This window comes from Haliotis asinina, chromosome 10 (assembly GCF_037392515.1).
Source record: "Haliotis asinina isolate JCU_RB_2024 chromosome 10, JCU_Hal_asi_v2, whole genome shotgun sequence".
In the NCBI taxonomy this organism is placed as follows: domain Eukaryota; kingdom Metazoa; phylum Mollusca; class Gastropoda; order Lepetellida; family Haliotidae; genus Haliotis; species Haliotis asinina.
The window spans coordinates 36529446-36550368 of record NC_090289.1 but is presented as its reverse complement, the minus strand read 5'-3'; the positions used below and the strand labels follow the sequence as shown (position 1 = coordinate 36550368).

Sequence of the window (20923 nt, the reverse complement as noted above, 5' to 3'; positions counted from 1 at the left end):
AACTTTCCCTATTAGATTTCTCATAGCAGAGGTCAATGCGCATTGCCAGTGTCGTATTAAATCAGTCATTGACACTGCAGCCGTATTGGTCGTAAGATGGACATGCGTCAAAAAAGTGTTTTTTTTTATTTAAAAGAGTGTATTTTCTTTGTCTTTTTAAAAGTTAATTCTCATTATTATTCATTATACTTCTGAAACTTCACTTATGTTATTTGCTTTCGATTGATCCATTATTATTTCTTTTAATAACCCTTGAAACACTAACATACCATGAAATGAATCTGAGCTGGTCATTTATGATGAACAAGTTGGAGAGTATTAATTTTGTGAAAAATTGATTTTAAAAAGGATCGGGAATTATGGAGTGGTGAAGAATGAGCAAAATGTCAACCATATACAAAACCATGCACCCATTCCCATCACCTGTCATGGCTTTTATCAAATATTCGTTGGGTAAGAGACTTAAAGAAATACAATGCATAAATTATTGCTTCATCATTCACATCAGTAACTTCGGATTCTTCTGGATCAGTGAAGCGCCATGTTGGTAATACGAGAGGAAGCTTGGATGTGCCATCTTGCTTGAAGTTTTCTGCGTTCTAACGTTATAAATATCCTGGTACAAAGACCTAAAATTGCTTGATAGGAACATGTCTAATATCTGTCGTCTACGTATGTCAGTATCAAGTCAAAGTTTTAGAAAACATTTATAGTAATATACATGAATATATTTAGCACTGTTATTTTGTTTAGGTTGAAAAATATATACATGCGATTTAAAATAGGATATACTCTGATATTTTAGAAAAGATATTTCAAATGAATGAAAATGGTTATAGTGTAGTGTTGTATTTCTTGTGTATATAATTTGACTATTATATGTACATGAATGACTAAGTTTTCAACAAATCATTCGTGGAACCGAATTTGTAGAAATTTGTATAATACTGTTTTAGTAGTTATTTTGATAACTCGAAGGTTCAGATAAAGTTATGTTCTACTTAATATTTTCAGATATTATTTTAGACCCTCCCTCAGGGGAACCTTGATAGCAAAACTGCCAAGTATAAACAAATGACCGGCAAAACGTTCTTGAGAGGCGGTCAATCATGGTCATCTTGCCAGGAAATTATTATTTTTCAACAACAGACAGTGAGAAAGTGACAATCGTCGTAATTACACCCCTGAGAAAATGTCATGCTCATTCCAGCTTTTAGATCTTTAAATATCAATACAATAACCATACGTTTTTGCATACGTTTGAAACTGGTCACAAAATAACAGGTTAAACAAACGAGACATGGCATATTCATAATCAGAAGTCTTTGCTAAACCTTATTTTTTTATTTTTAAATATTAGCGTACAATCTGTGGTAAATTTGTACAGATATTTACTATATATTTTAATTTATTTTTTGAACTTTAAACCTTATATTATTAAAATGCGTGAAATGTTTGAGCATTTTAGGGCGAACATTGTGGTTCCTAAAGACGGAACGTATCTCAAAATAAAATGCTCCTACGCGCCTACGCGATAAATATAAGTTTGTAAACAATCCTTCCCCGACATGCCGTGCTTTGGGGAACAGCTGTTTATCAGAATGGGAGAAATGAACCAAGGTTTCCAAACAATATCGCCTCACCCGCCGCACGTGCAGACCTCCTTGCACGCACAGGGTAGTCTGCCTCCACCGAAATTTAAATACTTTTTTTACACAATATCTAGAAAGTGTGATTCACATTGACATCGCCGCAGGAAAGGTCATTGTGACACACGGCTGTCTACCCCGAATATGCTTGTTTATTTTAGGGTTCTAAAATGTTTATTGTTCCTGTGCACGTGACATTATTTTCATAAAATGACGGGGATTTTTAAGCATATTTATGAAAAAGAACGAGCCATCTTTCATTCATGTAATGAAATTAAAAAAAATGTCACCCCCCATTCTTCACACGATGTGTTTCGATTAATCCTGTGTGTTTTTTTATATAAATAATTGTGCAATTCAGAGTAGGAAAATGACCGATAAAATTTCAATGCAAATTAAAGCACTTTCCACAATTTTTCACACCATGCATTTTGATAATGTGTGTATTTTAAATGATTACAGACGTTTATTAGCAAACAGCTGAACTAGAAAGAAATTCATCCGTAAAACATAAATCCATCCATTCACTCACCAGCATAGAATCATCATCGTCCTCGACTGAATTTATTTCCACTTTGCAGCTCCGGAATCACGAGTTGTTTCGTACATTGTCACATACAACGACCCATGCAAATTATATCCAACGTAAGGAATGCTGAAATGGGTTGTTAATAAACAAACACGAACGAAATCCGGGCAAGTAAACATAAACAAGTCGCAACGAAACAGAAGAACATGGCGAGTGCAGGTAAATTGTTACGACTTATATGTGACATCCAAACAACATAAACTAAACAAAATAAAGTCTTTGATGTGAATCACAAGTAGAATATTCACACAATGAAAGCCAACAAGAACTGGTACTGCATATATTCCTGAATACGCATGATTCAGACTCTCAAATGTCGCACATAGCCATTTTGTAGTGGCATTTGCTGTGTCTGAAAGGTCGTGTGTTACAAGAAGTACCATACCGTCCCCGCTACCATCCGCTGTATACTGATATTCTATCATTGACATTTTCCTATCAATTTTTCCAATTAAAGATTCAGAAGTGAGCGAGTTTGTCTGATTTCCCAAGAATGTTAATAGTATTGAAAGGTTTCAGGACCTACACAACCCACCATGGTCAAGAATGGGCTTGGAATTCATGGTAGTGTCTTTCCGATCGCAAATGTCAGGGTGGTATTTTGAACTCCAGGTTCTGCCATGGAATATCTTGTTGTAGGAGAAGGTCTCACTTGGTTTCGGCTGGCATTCTCAGACTTTTGAAAGGTGACAAAATGTCATGAAATGGTTGGTGATATTTTGAAGGCTTATATATATCATGAACTATACATATAGCGGCACAGTTGTCGAGAGCGGGAGAGCTGCTTGCACTAATAATGAAGGCTTGGATTAGGATTTGCTTGCGTTAAATCACCCAGCGGTTCATTGAGAAAAAACTGTTTTGGATTTATGTAATACAATAGAAGAAGCTGTGTTCATCGTGTTGTCATGGTGAATCGTCTGGATACAGGATACTCTGTTATCTGCCCTGGTGTCTTGGCCAACTGGATGAAATCATTAAAAGACGAAACATATGTTTTTTGTTAATTCAAATTTGAAAATGTGCATTATTATGACAGAGCTATGGGACACTGAAGGCTCTGGAATACCACTGAGCTATCAAATAGATGGAATGATGTCGTTTTATACGTGCATTCAGGCAAGTGAAACGTACGTGTTTTTCCCCAGGATGAAATCGACACTTGTGACTGTCAGGTTTGTATTACCCCACCTGAGGGCTGGTTTTATGAACTAAGTCTCGAAATCAAAGTAACAGGCTCTCAGAACTCTATAGGATGTTTACTAACAATATCATACAACGCTATATGATATTCATTTTATTTTTCATATCTACAACGTTTGTGTGCAGCCATTAGAAATTTGTTGATAAAAATTCCGATTTCTGCCAGCATCTTTTGTGAACATATTCATTTGCGCAGTATATGTGCCCCGCTCTGGTTCACTATCCAGTCTTCGGTGTCTTTGATATTTGTAATTATATCATATGTAAATGTTTGATGATACTGACGTAAAGTACACGACAACCGAATTGCTGTATGCAAGATATTTTCACAAAGTGATTTCATATTGACAAGTAAAACCTTTTCAATCTTGTCTGATATGCTCGATAATCTCAAGCAAACGAAACATTAATGTTTGTTTCTGCGATGTGCTTAAAACTGATATTTATGTTTTGTATTCTTCTAGAGTCAGTGTCATATCACGACATTCCAAACTTCATATATGAATTATGTCGAGATTCACAAAAAAACGTGTATAGTTAAGAAGGTATGTCGACGTGCTCACGCCCAAGCCACAGACACTAAACGGTTAAACCAAACCGACTGTCATATACTATAATTATGATAATAACCATGATTGTATGTATACATTTACATATCTACAGGATCGGTGCTTGTTTTTGTAGTTTTGAAAGCGAGTCACCCTTCCTATTCGAGATCTGTATGATTCTGAAATGTAAATACGGTCCTATTGAAAACAGTTCATCAGTTAGAATTGTTTCCGGCATAAAACGACCACACAAAAATATGACAACTTTGTGATAAAATCAGGGCGAGAAATTAAACAATGTAAGACCTTGATATGTAGATAGTTCAAACCAACGAGTAAAAAACATAGTTCCACTCGGTGCCCCTCGGGGCTTTGTTGACTCTTTATGCTCAAGTTTCATGTCAGATTTGGAGTGTTCCCAGATGGATATACTCGCCCAATATCATTTACCATCATTACTATCCTGTTGTTTAAAATTTCCCCCCGATCACGAACGTAGATTTCACTGGCGGAGGAATACTCAGCGTAGACACAACTGACATGTTCGGTCATTCAGGGCGGGTAACTCTACAGCGAGAACGGAAATGAGGGCGCTTGTTTCAGCCAGTTAGGTGACTAATGACCCTCTACTGGAAGTTTCAACTAGGGAGACGAGAACGATTATCCTGCCTAATTTTCGACAATCAAATCGTTAATAATTAATTGTAAACTGGTACATTTGTCATCGTTCCATATGTTATTTTCACCCTTGGCATTTCTCGAGGAAAATTGGCCCATGTGCAGTCGCAGTACAAAGTTTGTGTGTAGTTTGAACGCTTTGTAAAGAGAAGTCAGCGAAATGTCATCCTGTGTATAGGGACTTAACCAATACATCAAACTATAAAACTTGCAACTGATAAGCCCACCGTTATGCTTTGAGATACGGGCGATGGCTAACGGGCATGCTAATTGAACGATTTAGAAAATTAGGTAGGATCCCGGCTTTCAAAATGAAATTCAGCACACAACATTTTACAAAGCCGTGCTGGGCGGTTTCAAACCTATCTGTCACTTCAATCTGAGAATTTGGATCGTTCTTCTAAACGAAATCATGTACATATGAATAATGTTGCAAAAGTATTTCACGAGTTTGAAAAAAAGTATTCTCATTTATGTAATTAAAATTCACGAGTAATGTTTGTATGAATTGATATTATTTAACCGAATGTGTAGATGCTTTATTGATAAACTCCTTATCAAAGACTGACTGGTTAGATTGTCATGGAAATGTATATTCTGTCATAGTATAGGGGTTCAAAACTGTGATGCAAGTTGCATTTGAAATATACACAAATAACAGAATAAAATGATAACAGAATAACAGAATAATTATTTCTTCACGTATAACATGGCGAGATCTTTAGTCTGTATTGGTCCATTGGAATCAGATGCTCACTGTTAGCGCCCGTTAATAGACAAACGCATGAGCAAAGACAAAGTTAAATTTAAATATGTCCTTAGACAATTATGTATAACATGTTTAGGAACGAAGAGTACATTAATGTAAGCATGTTTCGTTTATTTTATACCAATATTCGTTTATTTTATTCCAATAAATATAATATGTATATTAAAAGTTTGGAAAGTTGCCTGGAACGGGTCACTGTTGAGGCTTGGCGACCAACGCATACAGGGGCTGAAATATGAGTACGTTTAAACTGAGACTGATAGCAAACTTCATAAACCGAAGTAAAACTTCGAGTTCCAAATCATCCACTGCATCGACGGGCTCCTCGCCATATGGAACGTTGACAAATTGAAGTAGAGGTAATAGTGTCGAATTTCTCCAGGACGATATCGACTGCAGTGAATAACAAAGCTTCGTCCGGCCTTCTGATTGGTCGAAAACATAATAAGAGCAGTCAGGAGTTTTGCAAACTATTTACCAAGTTAGCTGCAAAATGAAATATAGGGCTTTGTTATCAACATTTTCATCCTACAATCCGACACAAACTGCGAATCAAGGTAAGGCTAGCTACTTTAAAACTCTAAAGCAGTGTTCTGTAGAATTTGAAGACGATGTCTAAAATATGTTGTCGGATAGTACAAGCATATGTTGCACGCATGTAATGGGGACGGACCGCGTGAATGTTTGTTTTCACTGATAAAAGAACGACATAACTTCCTTACTGTTTACTTATGAAACTTTCATGTATCTAAATGTTCAATTCATTTTAGCGAAGTACTATGGGTGTTTTTAATTTAATTTTTGATATTCGATATTGAAAGGAGTCGTTGTTTCAAGCTGTATTTAGGTAGCTCTGAAATACTATAATTTCGTTAAAATTGCACAGGAAATAAGTTCTTCACCGGATTAATGTCCTTTTATTTAATACACCGAGAACCTATTAGGTATTATATTGAAATTCGATTTCACCGGATAATTAATCTCACTTTTGATTTTTAAAAATAATAATTGAACTCATTTACGATTTTAACAAAGTAGTACGATAACATTTTGTTCATAATGTAGAAACGTCAATCTCACGTCAGGTGTTTGTGTTTTGTTAAGCGTCATCTACTTGTTTTTCACACCATCTACACATATATTTTACAGTTTGTGTTTTCTTACGTTAGCATAAAACAGCGTTAAAAGCCAGGAATATTTTATCATGTATTCATTGTAATCTTGAAAGCTGATAGATGCGCTTCGCTGAAGGTATGTTGCAGACTCTTATTTAGTTGATAGTATTTTGTTTAGTCTACTTGTTGACAATATATACGAAAGAAAACCATCTCATTTCAGCATTTTTACTTTTCAAGCTGGCTCTTTCACATTTTGCTTGTAGATTTGACCAAGTATATGTCCCTAATAGTAGAAAGCCGTATTGGTCTTAGTATAATTATTTTAAATATTATTTTTCCATATTTATATCCTACGTGTACTAAAGTCTACTCGATTCCTAACATGCAGTTTGGTGTTTCAGCGACTTGGCCATCGTTTTCCGAAAATCGTTTAAACTGTTCATTCAGTTGAACAACTGAAAATTGAACTTGACCCCGGATTAATATTTAGTGTTGACACTCATTAATGTGGCACCCGTCGATGCTATTCGTGGTTTGCTGGGGTAGTCTATAACCCGCCCACCCGCGCGTGAGGCGCCTCCTGTAATGTTCCCGTGGTTTATAAATGAGGAATCATTCAGACGCGAAACTCCGTTCACCGTGGTAGTGAATCTCACAAGATCTTCCGCCAGGCGGGTTGTTTTAAGCTTGCCCCGGGTTAACTTTGTGGCTGGGCCCTCGGTGAAGCTCTCACTGGACTATCATTTGTCATAAGCTACCATTGTGCTATGCTCTCTTCCGAGTTACATTGACTCTCTCTTGAAACTTCCGTCTCGGACCAGGTAAACATTAAGCCTCTCGTTCAAATTCGAATTTCAATTCTGACATTTTATTCATTTTGTTTCTTTTTCAAATTTTCCTCTATTGAGGACATTTATCCCCTTCCTTTTATTATCCATTACCCATTGCTTGTTTTATTATTTTTATTCGATTTAATTCGGTTACAAAATACTTTTAGTTTTTTTCGTGTTTGAAATTTGAATTTCTAAATTTACTAAATTGCAACAACGGCTCCTTTTTCCTTCAGTTACCTAACGCATATAAATATTTGTAGGCCCGTGATGTAACACACACATCCTGTTTTGAAAATTGGCAGCCGAATCTCTGACTAGAATAAGGCGATTGTATTGGATTTGGAATATCGTCTTTAAAAATACTAGTCCCATTCCTTTACTTTTCGCCGTTGATGTTGCAGGTCTCTCGACGGAGGTGCCCCGAACCTCCCCACCCTTAGCGCCACCCACCCCGGTGTCAGCCACATACCAACTCCCGTCACCACAGACGGGCCGAGATTCCACCCCCGGGACGACAACCACAGCAAGCCTTGAGAAGCCAATGCTTCTTCTACAGTCCCAGGTACGTCTATCACTTTCTTCACATCCATCTCTACAGATGTTCTTCATCCCGCACAAAGTGTACGTTCGTATCGGGATTTGAAAATATAGTCACTGACGTTCCGAGTTTACACTGTATTATCTGTAATCTGTAGCACACATAAACATGGTATGAATTTGTTAGGGACATAAGTTTTAGTCGTTTTAACTTTAAGAAAGTACAATGTGAAAACTGAGAAATCGTTAGGACACTTTAACGCAACTGTTTCAATCAATAGTAAGAAAGCTTCCGTACATATATAATCTGTCTGTCTTTAATTCACAAATAAAAAAAAATGAAAAAACAAGAAATATCTGCTTTCACCCTGACCGAATATTACGCTGACGTGACGAGTCAGAGATATGTCAACACAACTTAATATTATTTATTGTGTCGCTTTGTATAGAATCATGTATACAACTGCTGCAACACTGTAGCAACGTCGGCCGATTTTGTGTTTAATATTGTACTAATTAAAAGATGAATAAATGGAACTTGGCTTACGTAAGGGTAATTTCATCGTGGTATACTTCACACATGTAGGCTGTTACTACCTTCAAGTGCCCAATCACAGGTGTTGAAATTCTTAACATGTGTTTAAAATAAATAACGAAAACATAATTACAAATGGTGCAAATCTGATTAAGGCATTCGTTTTGATATAAACATTACTTATTCATAGTCTCATACTCAGGCAATTGTCAATTCATTGCGCAGTTTCGTCACGTGCCGTGGGTGTTCATTACGCGAGAGCGTAAGTTGCAATATGTCTTTATCGCAGAAACCAAATAGACGCAGTATTCTAGTGAACGGATAATTGCTGTTTATTGTATTTGCGGTAGCAATATGGCCTATCATAAGCTGTGAATCACTGAATTCTGTTTATAAGACGGTTTCTCGTTTCCTGTTTTAATGAGAACACTCTATTATTCATAAGACCAAAACGTCACACACGAGAAGCTTCGAACAGATTAACAGTGCTTAGTTCCTTCTGCCTATAAAATGGACTTTTGCCCAGTTAAAATTATGTTGATCCAGCTCGTGTCAGAGTTGACCCCAATCACCACACATGGCGTGACGCACGTGTCGCACGTGCATCGCTGTCATCAGAACACCACGTCTCCTTTGATTGGTTGGTATGAACAGATTGACTAAATGTCATGGATACCTGTCCAATCATAAGTGCCGTTGGTTGTGGCTATTTCTAACCTCACTTTTACAACCGATACCCTGCTTTGAGCAGTTCATTGCTATTCTTTAACATATGGCAGGGGTCCGTCAAGGACCATTCCTTATTCAACGATTATTCTCCGCATTCGCAATCATCGTTTATCGCCGATGGCATCTTGATAATTTGTCAAGTGAAAAACCGCGACTGATGTTGCGGTAATGAATACCGCATGTCTTTTAGAATTTGCTTTTACTCTTGTATTCAGATCTGCAAAGTGATTCGTGATTGAATCTTTTTATGCACTTGAAAAGTCATTTGCAATTCGCCGAATTTGATCACCCAAATCACCTAATTATTAGTTCCCGTATTGGTCTCATACTTGATTAGAATATGACATTATTATGTCAACTGATCACTCCGTCAGCCAAGACCCGTGAAGGTCCGGGGTTGAATAGGCCTATGAAAGGCGACTATGCTTGTAAGAGGCGACTAACGGGATCGGGTGGTCATGCTCGCTGACTTGGTTGACACATGTCATCGGTTCCCATTTGCGCAGATCGATGCTCATGTATTTGATTACTGGATTGACTGGTCCTAACTCGATTATTCACAGACCGCCGCCATATAGCTGGAATATTGCTGAGTGCGGCCGAAAACTCAATTCACTCACTCACTCACTCTGTCAGCTAAACTGTTAACCAGGAAGGTTTAGTTCAGAATTTTCCGTTAACGTTTTAAACATGCCTCAACGGCTAAAAAGGTGTATTTTAATACCGGTTTGTTTTTGTATATAAATATATTTTAAGCAAGGAAAATTACATTTGTTCAAGAGATAAACTCGCAGAATTGATTTGCCCTTATTGTTGTTAGCCCTAAGAGTTGTTAACTTTGATCGTAACCTATGTGTTGGCTCAGGAAGTTCGGAGGGCTACCAACATTTCGAGAATAGCTAGCCTGTTCTTCCTAACTTGAAGCGTCTGTTGTCTGAATGATGCATTTGTGTTATTAATGTTTCAGAGTAACTACGACTCCTCGCCTGGGATGGGAGGAAGCCATTTTGGAGGGGTGACATATTCCGGAAGTGTTACTCCCCCAACAACAATGGCGGATATAGGGGTATTCTCAGCCTCGTTCTCGCTACCGCTTCATGATTTTCAGTCGGATCCGGTGTATGCAAATGAGGACATATCTACGGAGACGTTTGCACCAGGATTTGAAGGGAGCCAGTCTAGTCTTGTCGGGTACCAGTCAGATGACCACACTCCTCAGTCAACCTCCACATACCCAAGCACGTACAGTTTTGAAGGCAACTTCGCACTTCAACAGAGAGATACGACCAAACCGTCGACCTACAGCCTATACTCTGAGCATTCGTCATTAGCGCATGAAAAGTACGGAACCGCATCAGTGCCATATGAAGAGGGTTTCCAAGCTTTTGGTGGTAGTGACACAGAATATTATCAGCAAAGGTTCTTGGAAAACCAGAAACCCTTCATGAAACAGTCATACACTGACAGCACAGATATCTTCACACAGTCGCACATGAACTTTTCTGAGCTGGACCATAAACAAGCCCTGTATCATACGGGTTATGATGGTACTAGTCCGTATAGTACGGAAACGCCAGCATATCCAGCATTCTCGTCGCCATTCTATGGAAGCCAAGGGGTGACAAGAACGAACTCAAATTTCACCTTTTCCAGCCGTACTGTGCCTAATACCTATAGGGGGGATATTAGTATTCAAATGAGTGGACAGCTTCTTCAGCGACGTCCTTCCCTCACCATACCAACTCCGCCAATAACTGATGGGTAAGTTGGAATAATACAACTAAGAGCAAATTAACTTCGATCCTTAGGCCCGAAGCCGACTAAAACTACTTTGGGCCCCCAGCTTTGGTTTTCTGCAGGTCCTTATGACTAAGAATATTATTTCCATATTGAAATATAGGGTCAAAACAATCTGATCAGGACCCACAACTTTGTATGGTTCTGGATCCTTTGAGCCTTCAGGTTTTTGTGGTTATTGACAAACACAGGTTATGGTAAACAATTTTCTCAAAAAAAACCCAAAAAACAAAAAACATGGAAAGGAGTTAGGCTTTACAAGACCGACGTAGACTCAAAATACCCCTTTGTGCAATTATCCTATCATTTCCTATTGATCTACACGATTTGTTTGACTATTTACTAAAGACTTGTGAATCTAATATGACCCCACATCTGAGAAAATTTGTCAACAAACGACTTTTCACAATTACACATCTTCGAGAAACACAAATCAGTTCGTATAAGGTGTTAAGCCTCATGGAGGTATCAAAATTATTTGTCACTCATTTCTCCCACTCTAACTCATGTTTCGACATCACGTAAACACTATGGAAGAATTGGTCTGGACTGTGACCGTACGAATCATCTAGCAGCTTATTGTTTTGCTGGGCACTAAGAGGATAATGAAGCACCCAAGGCAATGTTAGGCGTCTCACAAGACATCCTTGACATAGAGCCATGTTGCTTCAGGCTACGTTCTAATCATCAACGCCAACACAAGACGTGTCTTTACAAACAATAATATGGCCAGCACTGGAAGCAGCATTTCAGCATCTTCATCAAGTCAGCACAACACTTGCATTCTCTACAAATTCCATACTTGATCAAATATTCAATTCAATACTGGTGCATTTGGAAATTTTAAAAAGAACCATTGTGTTTACTTCTGTAACAAGCCATGTCTATATAAGGCGAACTTATGAAAATGCTGGAAATCAATAGTGTAGCCGGCGCACTTGTTTGTGGTTAATAATATATATTCACTCTGCGATATCATGCCTTGTGGATTGTAGGTTCGAAATGTATCCACACTTATTAACTTTGTATCCAATTTATCATTTTCCTGCAATATATATTTTCTAAATATTCTCGTTAGAAATGTATGAATATTTTATAGGGTAATCCTTTCCTTGCAGCCTAGAAGTTCAGAAGTACCAGCTTCAGTCCCCTACTACTCCCCCTACCCCAGGATCGTCTAGATCGTCCCCACCCCGCGATCAGCCGACTAAGGAATGCCTACTATGTGCCGTGTGCGGGGACAACGCTGCGTGTCAGCACTATGGCGTTAGGACGTGCGAGGGCTGCAAGGGTTTCTTTAAGGTAACTGTTCAGATTGGGATAAGTCATCCTCTCGACCGCCTACCCGTGAGGATTAAAACTGTGCTCCCCATCGCGACAATCCCGAAACAACGTAATTAACCGACTTCTGTTAGCGAAATCATCAGTCTTGAAGCGCTCATTCAATATCCAAGTTAGTGAAAACGTGAGGGGTTGAAAACATAGTACCTATTTAGTTAGCATTGTACCATGATTAGAACTCACTTGTCATATTCACAAACAAGTTATGATGTTGATGTTTAGGGCAGTATTTGTTTGCATGAAGAGAGGAGCGTGGGTTTTGCAAAATATGTCTGTGAACGTCCACTAACTGTAAACAGGCAAGACAAAACACTGTTGATGTAGCCTTAGAGAAGAGGTATTGTCCCTCATTACTTGCTACAATAAATCCGGAGGCAGTGAAGCACCCTGCGGGACTCCAGGTTGACGTAAAGCATACGTCACAGTCCGACCCCTACGCACAGGAAAGCAATACAGCGATGGTCCATGTCTGATCCCTCGGGTGTTACAGTTGTCTCGGCAAGACATGAACCATCTTTAATGTTGCCTATCATAAGGCACGTTCATGTTGTGCCCCTCAAACTGTAATGACTCTTTTTGCCTTGCAGCGCACAGTGCAGAAGAATGCTAAGTACGTATGCCTAGCAGACAAGAACTGCCCGGTGGACAAGAGGAGGCGGAACCGATGCCAGTTCTGTCGCTTTCAGAAATGCCTTGCCGTTGGCATGGTGAAGGAAGGTCAGTGGATCCAGAATCAGGCTTCGCGTTCAGTCATTCTTTTTATTGATCAACGTAACAGAAAAAGCAGATTTCAAGGACTTGCGGAATGTAGGGCTTAATAGTCATAAACACTACAGATGTAGGTATCGATGGTCTGTCTCAGTCACTTGTGCCATACAGAAAGATTTATTGTGGATTGCAAATGATGCTTCAGAGACGCGTAGGGCTTTTTGTTGCAGGAACCTGTTGCCCTAAATATAATGTTGAGTGTATGGTTCAAATTCTTGTTTAGAAGGTATTCCAGAATATGGGACACAAATATTGATTCTGATAAACATAGACTGATACGCTTTGGTGTTAAATGTGATTTGAATGAGGCAAACAAAGTATTTTTGGTCTTATTTGTACAATTTCTTCAAACTGACCAAATGCAGTAAACCTCAAGATGAATGTTGGTTCGGTATTCAGCATATGTGCGTCCTTATCATGAGAACGTATCGCTTAAATTACTGCAATAACACAAGCGTCTGTTTTCTTAGATCGGAGTGGCTTTTATTCCAATGTAGACTTGATAGATCCGGCAGACTACGGTCTGATACACGTCCCGTGCGTTGAAATCAGCTCAGTCCTATCAATTTTCAAAGTTGTCTCTGTTTTGTCCATAAACATGTCTGAACATAGGACATGGGATTAGATACGAGGTTGGTCCGGTTGTAGATGCATCTATCCCCAGTTGTTTCAGAAATCATAGGGATTCCTTTGGTCTTAGTTTTTTTTCGCCTTTTCTGTTGCCAGTTCTCACTCTAGGGTGAAACACAACGTTGAGTTAACGGCTACATCAGAATAAAATATTTGGGCTATCTTGAAGAATAGGCAGACATTAAACGTTGTATCTATTTGTGCTAGTGGCATTTTCTTGTAAAATATTTACACTCTTTGTGACCCATCAAGTAGCTCTTGAGATAGTAAGAGGGAATTAATGAGTGTTTGCTCAAAGCACGAGCGTCAAGGAGGCCCTGTCATGTTCGTCTGTTACGCACGCGGGCACGTGCCCTCGGGCAGACGATACCTTGCGCATGTGGCGGCCATCTTGGGCTACTCTGCATTGCCCGGCTTGAATGAATCAGTGCCAGTTAGTTTGGCCAGTGAGAATACATATGGGCCTTTATATGCGTTGTGAAGAACACATATTCGACCACTTTCCGTCAGCCCTTCGTTATCTTGCCCAGATTATGGCCGTGTTTACTTCGAATGGGAAGGTTTGTCAAGAATACAACCAATTCTCCTGAAAATGCCAAATATACTCTAACCGTTGGTGTTGTACTATGAAATGACTCAACAGAAACTCTACTTTTTCCTGCTAGTCGATACTCTTTAAAACACTAAAAACCCTTTCGACCGTTTCATCCACTTATTTTTTAATGCCTGCTTCGAGGTGTAGTATGTATCTACCGATAGTAACCAATCATTGTCCTCGACTGTCAGTACTATTCACGCTACAAGAAACCACGAGATTATTAACGAGTTCTACTGTATGGTAAATGGACCTTTGACATTTCCGTCAGGGTGATAAACTACGAAACTGCTCGTTAATGACAATTTAATGTTTGTAATAATTCACGAGGAAGTGTGTATGGAGAAGTGCAGGATATTTATACGTATTTATTTATTTTCAAATCAAATCCTTTTGTTTCAGTTGTGAGGACTGACAGTTTGAAGGGGCGACGTGGACGACTTCCCTCCAAACCAAAGTCCCCCCAAGAAAGCCCCCCTTCCCCACCCGTCAGCCTAATAACTGCCTTGGTGCGCGCGCATGTTGATACATGCCCCGACATTCCAAATCTTGATTACAGCAAGGTAGGTTTTTAAACGTTTTAACAGTAAATTCTGATTTTAAAGATGAAATGCCTTTGCTGAATCAAACCTCCTTGATGATTTTTATCCAAAGTTGTAAATCTAATTATTGTCGTGGTTTTTGCGTGGCTAAAATATATTTTTAGACAAGGCTTCACAATCTCATGGTAAAACTGCACTACTCGTTCAATATGAATAAAATACTCTTTGGTCACGAGGAACGCGGTATCAAAATTTATGTAGGTGTCTCAGTCAATAACAAACCCACAATAGCAAACACCTATCTTTAGTTCTTATGCTGTGTATTCCAATATTCTTGGGTGTAAAATTGGCTTTTTGATACCCCCCGACCTAGCTCTCTATCATTTCAACTGCACGCTTGTAGTGGTAGTCATGGCAACATGGAGGGAGGAAATTGAGTGTTTATTTCCATCGTTACTAAGCCCGACCCGTTCGTTACTGTCAATACCTTCATATGATAAAGAGTATGTGTTGAACGAATCCGAAATGGCGATTTGACTTGGACGAATATTTTAGGATTACAGTTGAACATAATGGTAGTTCCTAAAACGTGCACCTTGCCCCAGGCCCCAGTTGACGTCATGTCTCCCCTTACAGTACAAAGTCCCCACAGACGACGAAAGCCCGACTCCCCAGGACGACAGGATCCGTATGTTTTACGACATCCTCATCCAGTCTGTTGACGTACTCCGGGGATGGGCGGACAAGATCCCTGGATTTTCGGAACTCTGCAAGGAGGACCAGGAACTTCTCTTCCAGTCTGCAACACTAGAGCTCTTTGTTCTCAGGACCGCATACAGGTGAGGTACAAGTTGCTGCTGAGTGAGTAAGTGAGTGAGTGAGTGACATTGTATGCCGTGATTGGCAATATTGCAACCACATCATGTCAACAGATATATATATATTTTGGGAATCGAACAAACGACTCGAAGATTTGTAGCCATTCTGAAAAATGACATTATGCAGCATCCAAGGAAATGACGTTTGGAGACATACAGAAAAATGACATTTTTGAGACAGAAAATGTAGCATCCCCAGAAATGACGTTTTGGGAGAGACACGTATAGAATAGGTTTTCTACACATTCACAGAATGGCATGTACAGAAATAACGTTGTGTAGTCATTCCAAGAAATGACGTTTTGGAGCCATAAACAGAAATGATGTTTTGGAGACATACAGGAAAATGACGCTTTGCTGAAAATTGCTATTTTGTAGCATCCACAGACATGACGTTTTGGGGGAGACACATATAAAATAGGTTTTCTAACCACTCACGGAATGGCTTATAGAGAAATGACTTTGTGTAGTCATACCGAGAAATGACGGTTTGTAGCCGTAAACAGAAATGATGTTTTGGAGACATACAGAAAAATAATGTTCCCTAGCCACCCAGACAAAGGACGTTTTGTAGCATCCACAGAAATGGCGTCCATACGATTCAACAGATACGAAATACGACTTGATCTGATTAATACTTGCTCTTCACTGATACACGTATCATCCTCGAATCCAATGGATCACCATTGAATACCCATTTTTAGCGTTTGTTTCAAATTAACCACGATTAACTATATACTTGTTGTTTTTACTCATAAATTGTGTAAATGAGTTTATCATATCCTTGGAAGATTTCCCAGAAAGGCTAATTGCACTTTGCTATGTTTCATCCTCGTAAGATGACGAGAGTCATAATGTAAGAATTCTTACAGAATTTCTGCCTGAAATTAGCATTTTTCTTCAAAGCAAACTAAACGTATAATTTGTAACATAATCTTCATATGAAAAACCTTTTTACAGATTGGTCTTTACGTACATATCAACCTCGTTTAATATCTGGCTGAATACACAACTAAAAAAGTACCTGATCTTATAACGAGCTGCTTTTCTCCCAGAATGCAACCCGGAGAAGACAAGATCGTGTTCGACAACGGGCTCGTGCTTCATCGTCTACAGTGCCTCAGAATGTTCGGTGACTGGATCAATTCAATTGTCGACTTTGGCCTCAGCCTCACTCGCATGACGCTAGACATCTCTTCACTTGCCTGTATGGCCGCACTCTCAATGGTAACCTGTAAGTATAAATCCGCCATTTCACGTTTCCCCCGTAAAATGTAACTTTATCATCTGAAACTCTTTTATCTTCATGGCTTCATCACTTATGCAAGTTATAGATTTCGGAATAACCCTGTGGCGTAATACTGGCACAGTGATTGTAGCGAAAAGTCTATAAATAAAAGCGCTTTCTATGGTCGAAGAAACAGATAAAGTTTCACTGGTACGATGCAACGTAAATGTATTTGAAACGAGTGATTACCAGGGAAGTTAATACATGCTGATATAAGGCTGTTGTTAACGTGAACACCAGTTAAAACTTTTGGACTTACAGCTTTTGCTTGCATTTGCGCTGCGTCAAAGACCATTAAACACAAAACAATGGAAAATAGTATTGTACCTATTGTAACCTCCATTCTCCAGCAAATGGTAGAATATTATTCAGGATGTTAAAAGCAAAGTCGAGAGCACATGCGACTGTAAAACAAAATCTGGTGATTTAGCGCTTAAGGTCATTGACAAACTTGACGTAAGTATACTAAATATTATACGAAGAATATACGTCATAGGTAACGCACTTCGATGGTGTAATGACGTTTTTCGATCGCTATGACAATATCCTCTTCTTTATTTCAGTGCGACATGGCCTGAAGGAACCCAAAAAGATGGAGGACCTTCAAATGAAAATCATTGACTGTCTCCGCGATCATTGCACATATAACAGTGAAGCACAAAAGAAATCACACTTTTTCTCGAGGATTCTCGGCAAGATTGCCGAACTTCGTTCGCTTAGTCGAGAGGGCCTACAACGGATGTTCTACTTCAAGCTGGAGGACGTGATACGAGCGCCCCCGATTATCGAAAACATGTATCTATCAAATCAACTTCCGTTTTAAGTCACGTGACCGGAAATGCCGCAATGATGCCACCCCCCACAGATTTGCTGACTTGACCCGGCTTACCTTTCCTTTCCTGCCTGATATTTCAAGGCGGTGTGCTGTCTAATTGGTGCAAAGACTTTTTCTTTTAGTTTGAATTAGAGTTTGAATTTGTTGCGGTATATTTTACTAAATTGTGCAATAGTTTTCATTATGAATGCTACCTCTATCGTCTGATACATGGAGTCAAAAGACCAAATTAAAAAAAAAAACAGAAATATTTTTTAAAAAGGTTATCATTATTTTCATATCATATGTGTTTTTTTGTAATGGAAACGTTATTTAGTTATATCCAGGTTCAATTAGGACTGTTTTATGAATATTATTGATCTAGTGTAAAGTAAAGATTTATTCGAAAAGAATTCATTCGAAAAAACACATTGGTGGTCTTGAAGGGGTTAGAGGCTAAATGTATTCATCCGCGCCAAATGTTTCAGTTCATAGGGAGCGCATGCGACGAGTAGTGCGCAGGTCACGTGATTTCAGTATCTTCTGGGTCTAGTATTTTTTTAAACATTTTATTGATAAACGTATTTGTTTCCGTATGATTCTTTTAATAATGTTAAATGTTTTCAATCTCCCAAGGTGTAGTTTTATAATGCTTGTGACATTGTTGATGAAATATAGTACCGCTTTAGTGATGGCTGTGAAGTGTCGCGGACCAACATACTTATGTATTACTACGCCAGGATGTGAGTGCGATCTAGTCAAAACGAGGCAGCAAAGCATAATGGGATTGAAGGATAGTCGAATTCCTAAACTGTACTATCAATTTTAGTTAACCCAAATCTATACTTATATCATTCTTAAACAATTAAATTCTGAAAGAAAAACGACACAAAATTCTACCCTAGTGATTTACGAAATCTTTCTGTCTTACGCTTTGAACTGAAAAGCCAAACAAATTGCGAAAGTGCAAAAATATTGGAGCAAATGTTCTGTCAACAAATCTTAAAGGTTTCTGCCAAAACGTGTACCACGAACCAAAGAATATATTACTTAATGCCTTGTTTGTTCAAGTTGCATCATTAGTGTGTATTCCGTTATGAAATATTGTGATAGTAAACGTACTTAACTGACTCATAATAATCTATTTTTATTGCATATTATTGCCAAGCGACACGGGCAAAGGGACATGACTCTATGAATAATTAACGCCGACATTTTTTCCGGCATCGGCCACACTAAGCGTTTAAGCCACGGTGTCTTCCTTCCAGTAGAGTCTTCATGTATAATGGACAAACTATACTTTTCGCTCGAATGAAATAAGAAACTTTGGGGTTATATAACGCTCGGGCAAGATGTGGTACATTTCACTGCATAATTCATGGAGCGGTTCTTCAGGTTCTTGTTAAAGAACCGTATTACTGAAATCCTAGCGAGACGTGTTCGTTATGCAGTTTCGTCATAATTGTTTGTGGGGCGTTGTACATATTGTATTTGAGTGTAAAAGAGCTAAATATAAGTGTGAAAGAGGTACTTAGAATATATTGTCTCCAAACTGACAAGAGGGTTACTCTGTACTGAGTAAAAGAAGATCTGCAATATGGACTGTGCACGTGCTAAATGATGTTTTACCCACTGTCTTACGTTTGGAGGCATATACATATACATATATACATATATATTTTACCTATTGTCAAAGAAAGATTTAATAATGCAACTCTTTGCATGATCCTGTCGATTTCTATTATATTTATATCCCACGATCAGATTTCTATTTTTACATCTTTGAATACAAAATACTTTAGGTTTGTAATTCCTAACTGTTTTAAGATCTAGTCGATTGATAGTATAGTATTTAGGGTTGGTTTTATACGTTTATACATGAATGTGAACATAACTTGGGATCATCTCAAAGATTGATTGTTTTCCGTAGGCGGGGCATTGCCTTACAGTGCAAATGGAACCCCTAGACAGATTTCTACTTATTAGAGATTATTTATTCTTTGAACTTTGAGATGATCCCTACTCTTTAATGAGAATGGATGAAGACGCAGTCATAATGTTGTTATATTTTAAGAAAAATTATTTATTTAAGTATAAAAGGGCTACTTACATTACTAACGTCAAGACCGGATATTGTGGTATGTGGTATACATTAGACGGTGTTGCTAGGATACCACGACTTCCGGTAATGGCGGATGTTGTCAAGGTATCTTGATCATTCATTCCAACACCCGGGGAAGAGTTTATTTATTTACCTTTCGTAAGGAGTATGTACATAAAGCACTGAACGTGCATGTTGAGATCTCAATACGTACAAATGTACAAATTCTAGTCGTTAGTCGGTATATAGTCTTTGTGTTTGACACAGTTGTTTTTACAGTTAGTCACGTGATGCAGTCGGTGCGCCGATTTGATGCGCACAGATCTGTGTAATTGTCTACGTGAATTACCTTAATTTCCATATTTGTATTGCCCGGTAATGGATTGTTAAATCTTGACATTTTACACTGTTTTCCATGACAAAGAATCGAAATTTAATGTACTTTGTATATTTGCACAAGAAATTAATGTAGTGTTTGGTCGTGACTTGTTTAATTTGTCAGTTTCTTATCACCTTTATATGCTGACTGTTTAAGCAAAGCTTAAACGCGAAAAATCTCTCCTCGAAAATGATTTTTGTACAGAGATCTGGAGCTGAATAAAATGCCTAAATACTTAGTTTGTGACGTAGTCTGTAATGTGAACACTGAACACTGATGTGTTTGTGTTAGTATGTGAGTTGAGAACTCAGAGCACGTTTTTCATTACAGCTTTACGGGAAAGCACTCGTAGGGTATGTGTGAGTGTGCAGATCCGTAGTTAATGTATCTTAATAGGTGGTGGTGGCGTGTGTATGTGTGTGTGTGAATGAGTGTGTGTGTGTGTGTGTGAATGAGTGTGTGTGTTGGCGTGCGTGATTGCGTGTGTGTTTGTAAGTGTGAGTGCATGTGTGTGTCTGAGAAAGAGAGAGAGACAGAGTGTGTGTTTGACACTCACCGCTTGTGTGGAAATGAACTAGAACCAATATTATTCCAGTTACAGT

The 20923-nt window shown here is 38.5% G+C and overlaps 1 protein-coding gene across 2 annotated transcripts in view; it reads left to right on the top strand.

Moving 5' to 3' along the window:
• Positions 1-20559, top strand: part of LOC137297645 (probable nuclear hormone receptor HR38) — a 36961-nt gene extending 16402 nt beyond the window's left edge. The window contains exons 1-9 of one of the 2 annotated variants that reach the window (XM_067829542.1): positions 5895-5993; positions 7789-7949; positions 10156-10949; positions 12104-12287; positions 12914-13043; positions 14722-14882; positions 15498-15700; positions 16795-16973; positions 17591-20559. In XM_067829542.1, the coding sequence (XP_067685643.1) occupies positions 5930-5993; positions 7789-7949; positions 10156-10949; positions 12104-12287; positions 12914-13043; positions 14722-14882; positions 15498-15700; positions 16795-16973; positions 17591-17850 (2136 nt within the window). In that variant the 5' untranslated portion in view covers positions 5895-5929 and the 3' untranslated portion in view covers positions 17851-20559. Of the gene's footprint in view, positions 1-5894; positions 5994-7788; positions 7950-10155; positions 10950-12103; positions 12288-12913; positions 13044-14721; positions 14883-15497; positions 15701-16794; positions 16974-17590 lie in introns of those variants that run through there. The other variant, XM_067829543.1, reaches the window with a different exon arrangement.
• Positions 20560-20923: the final 364 nt, after the last annotated feature.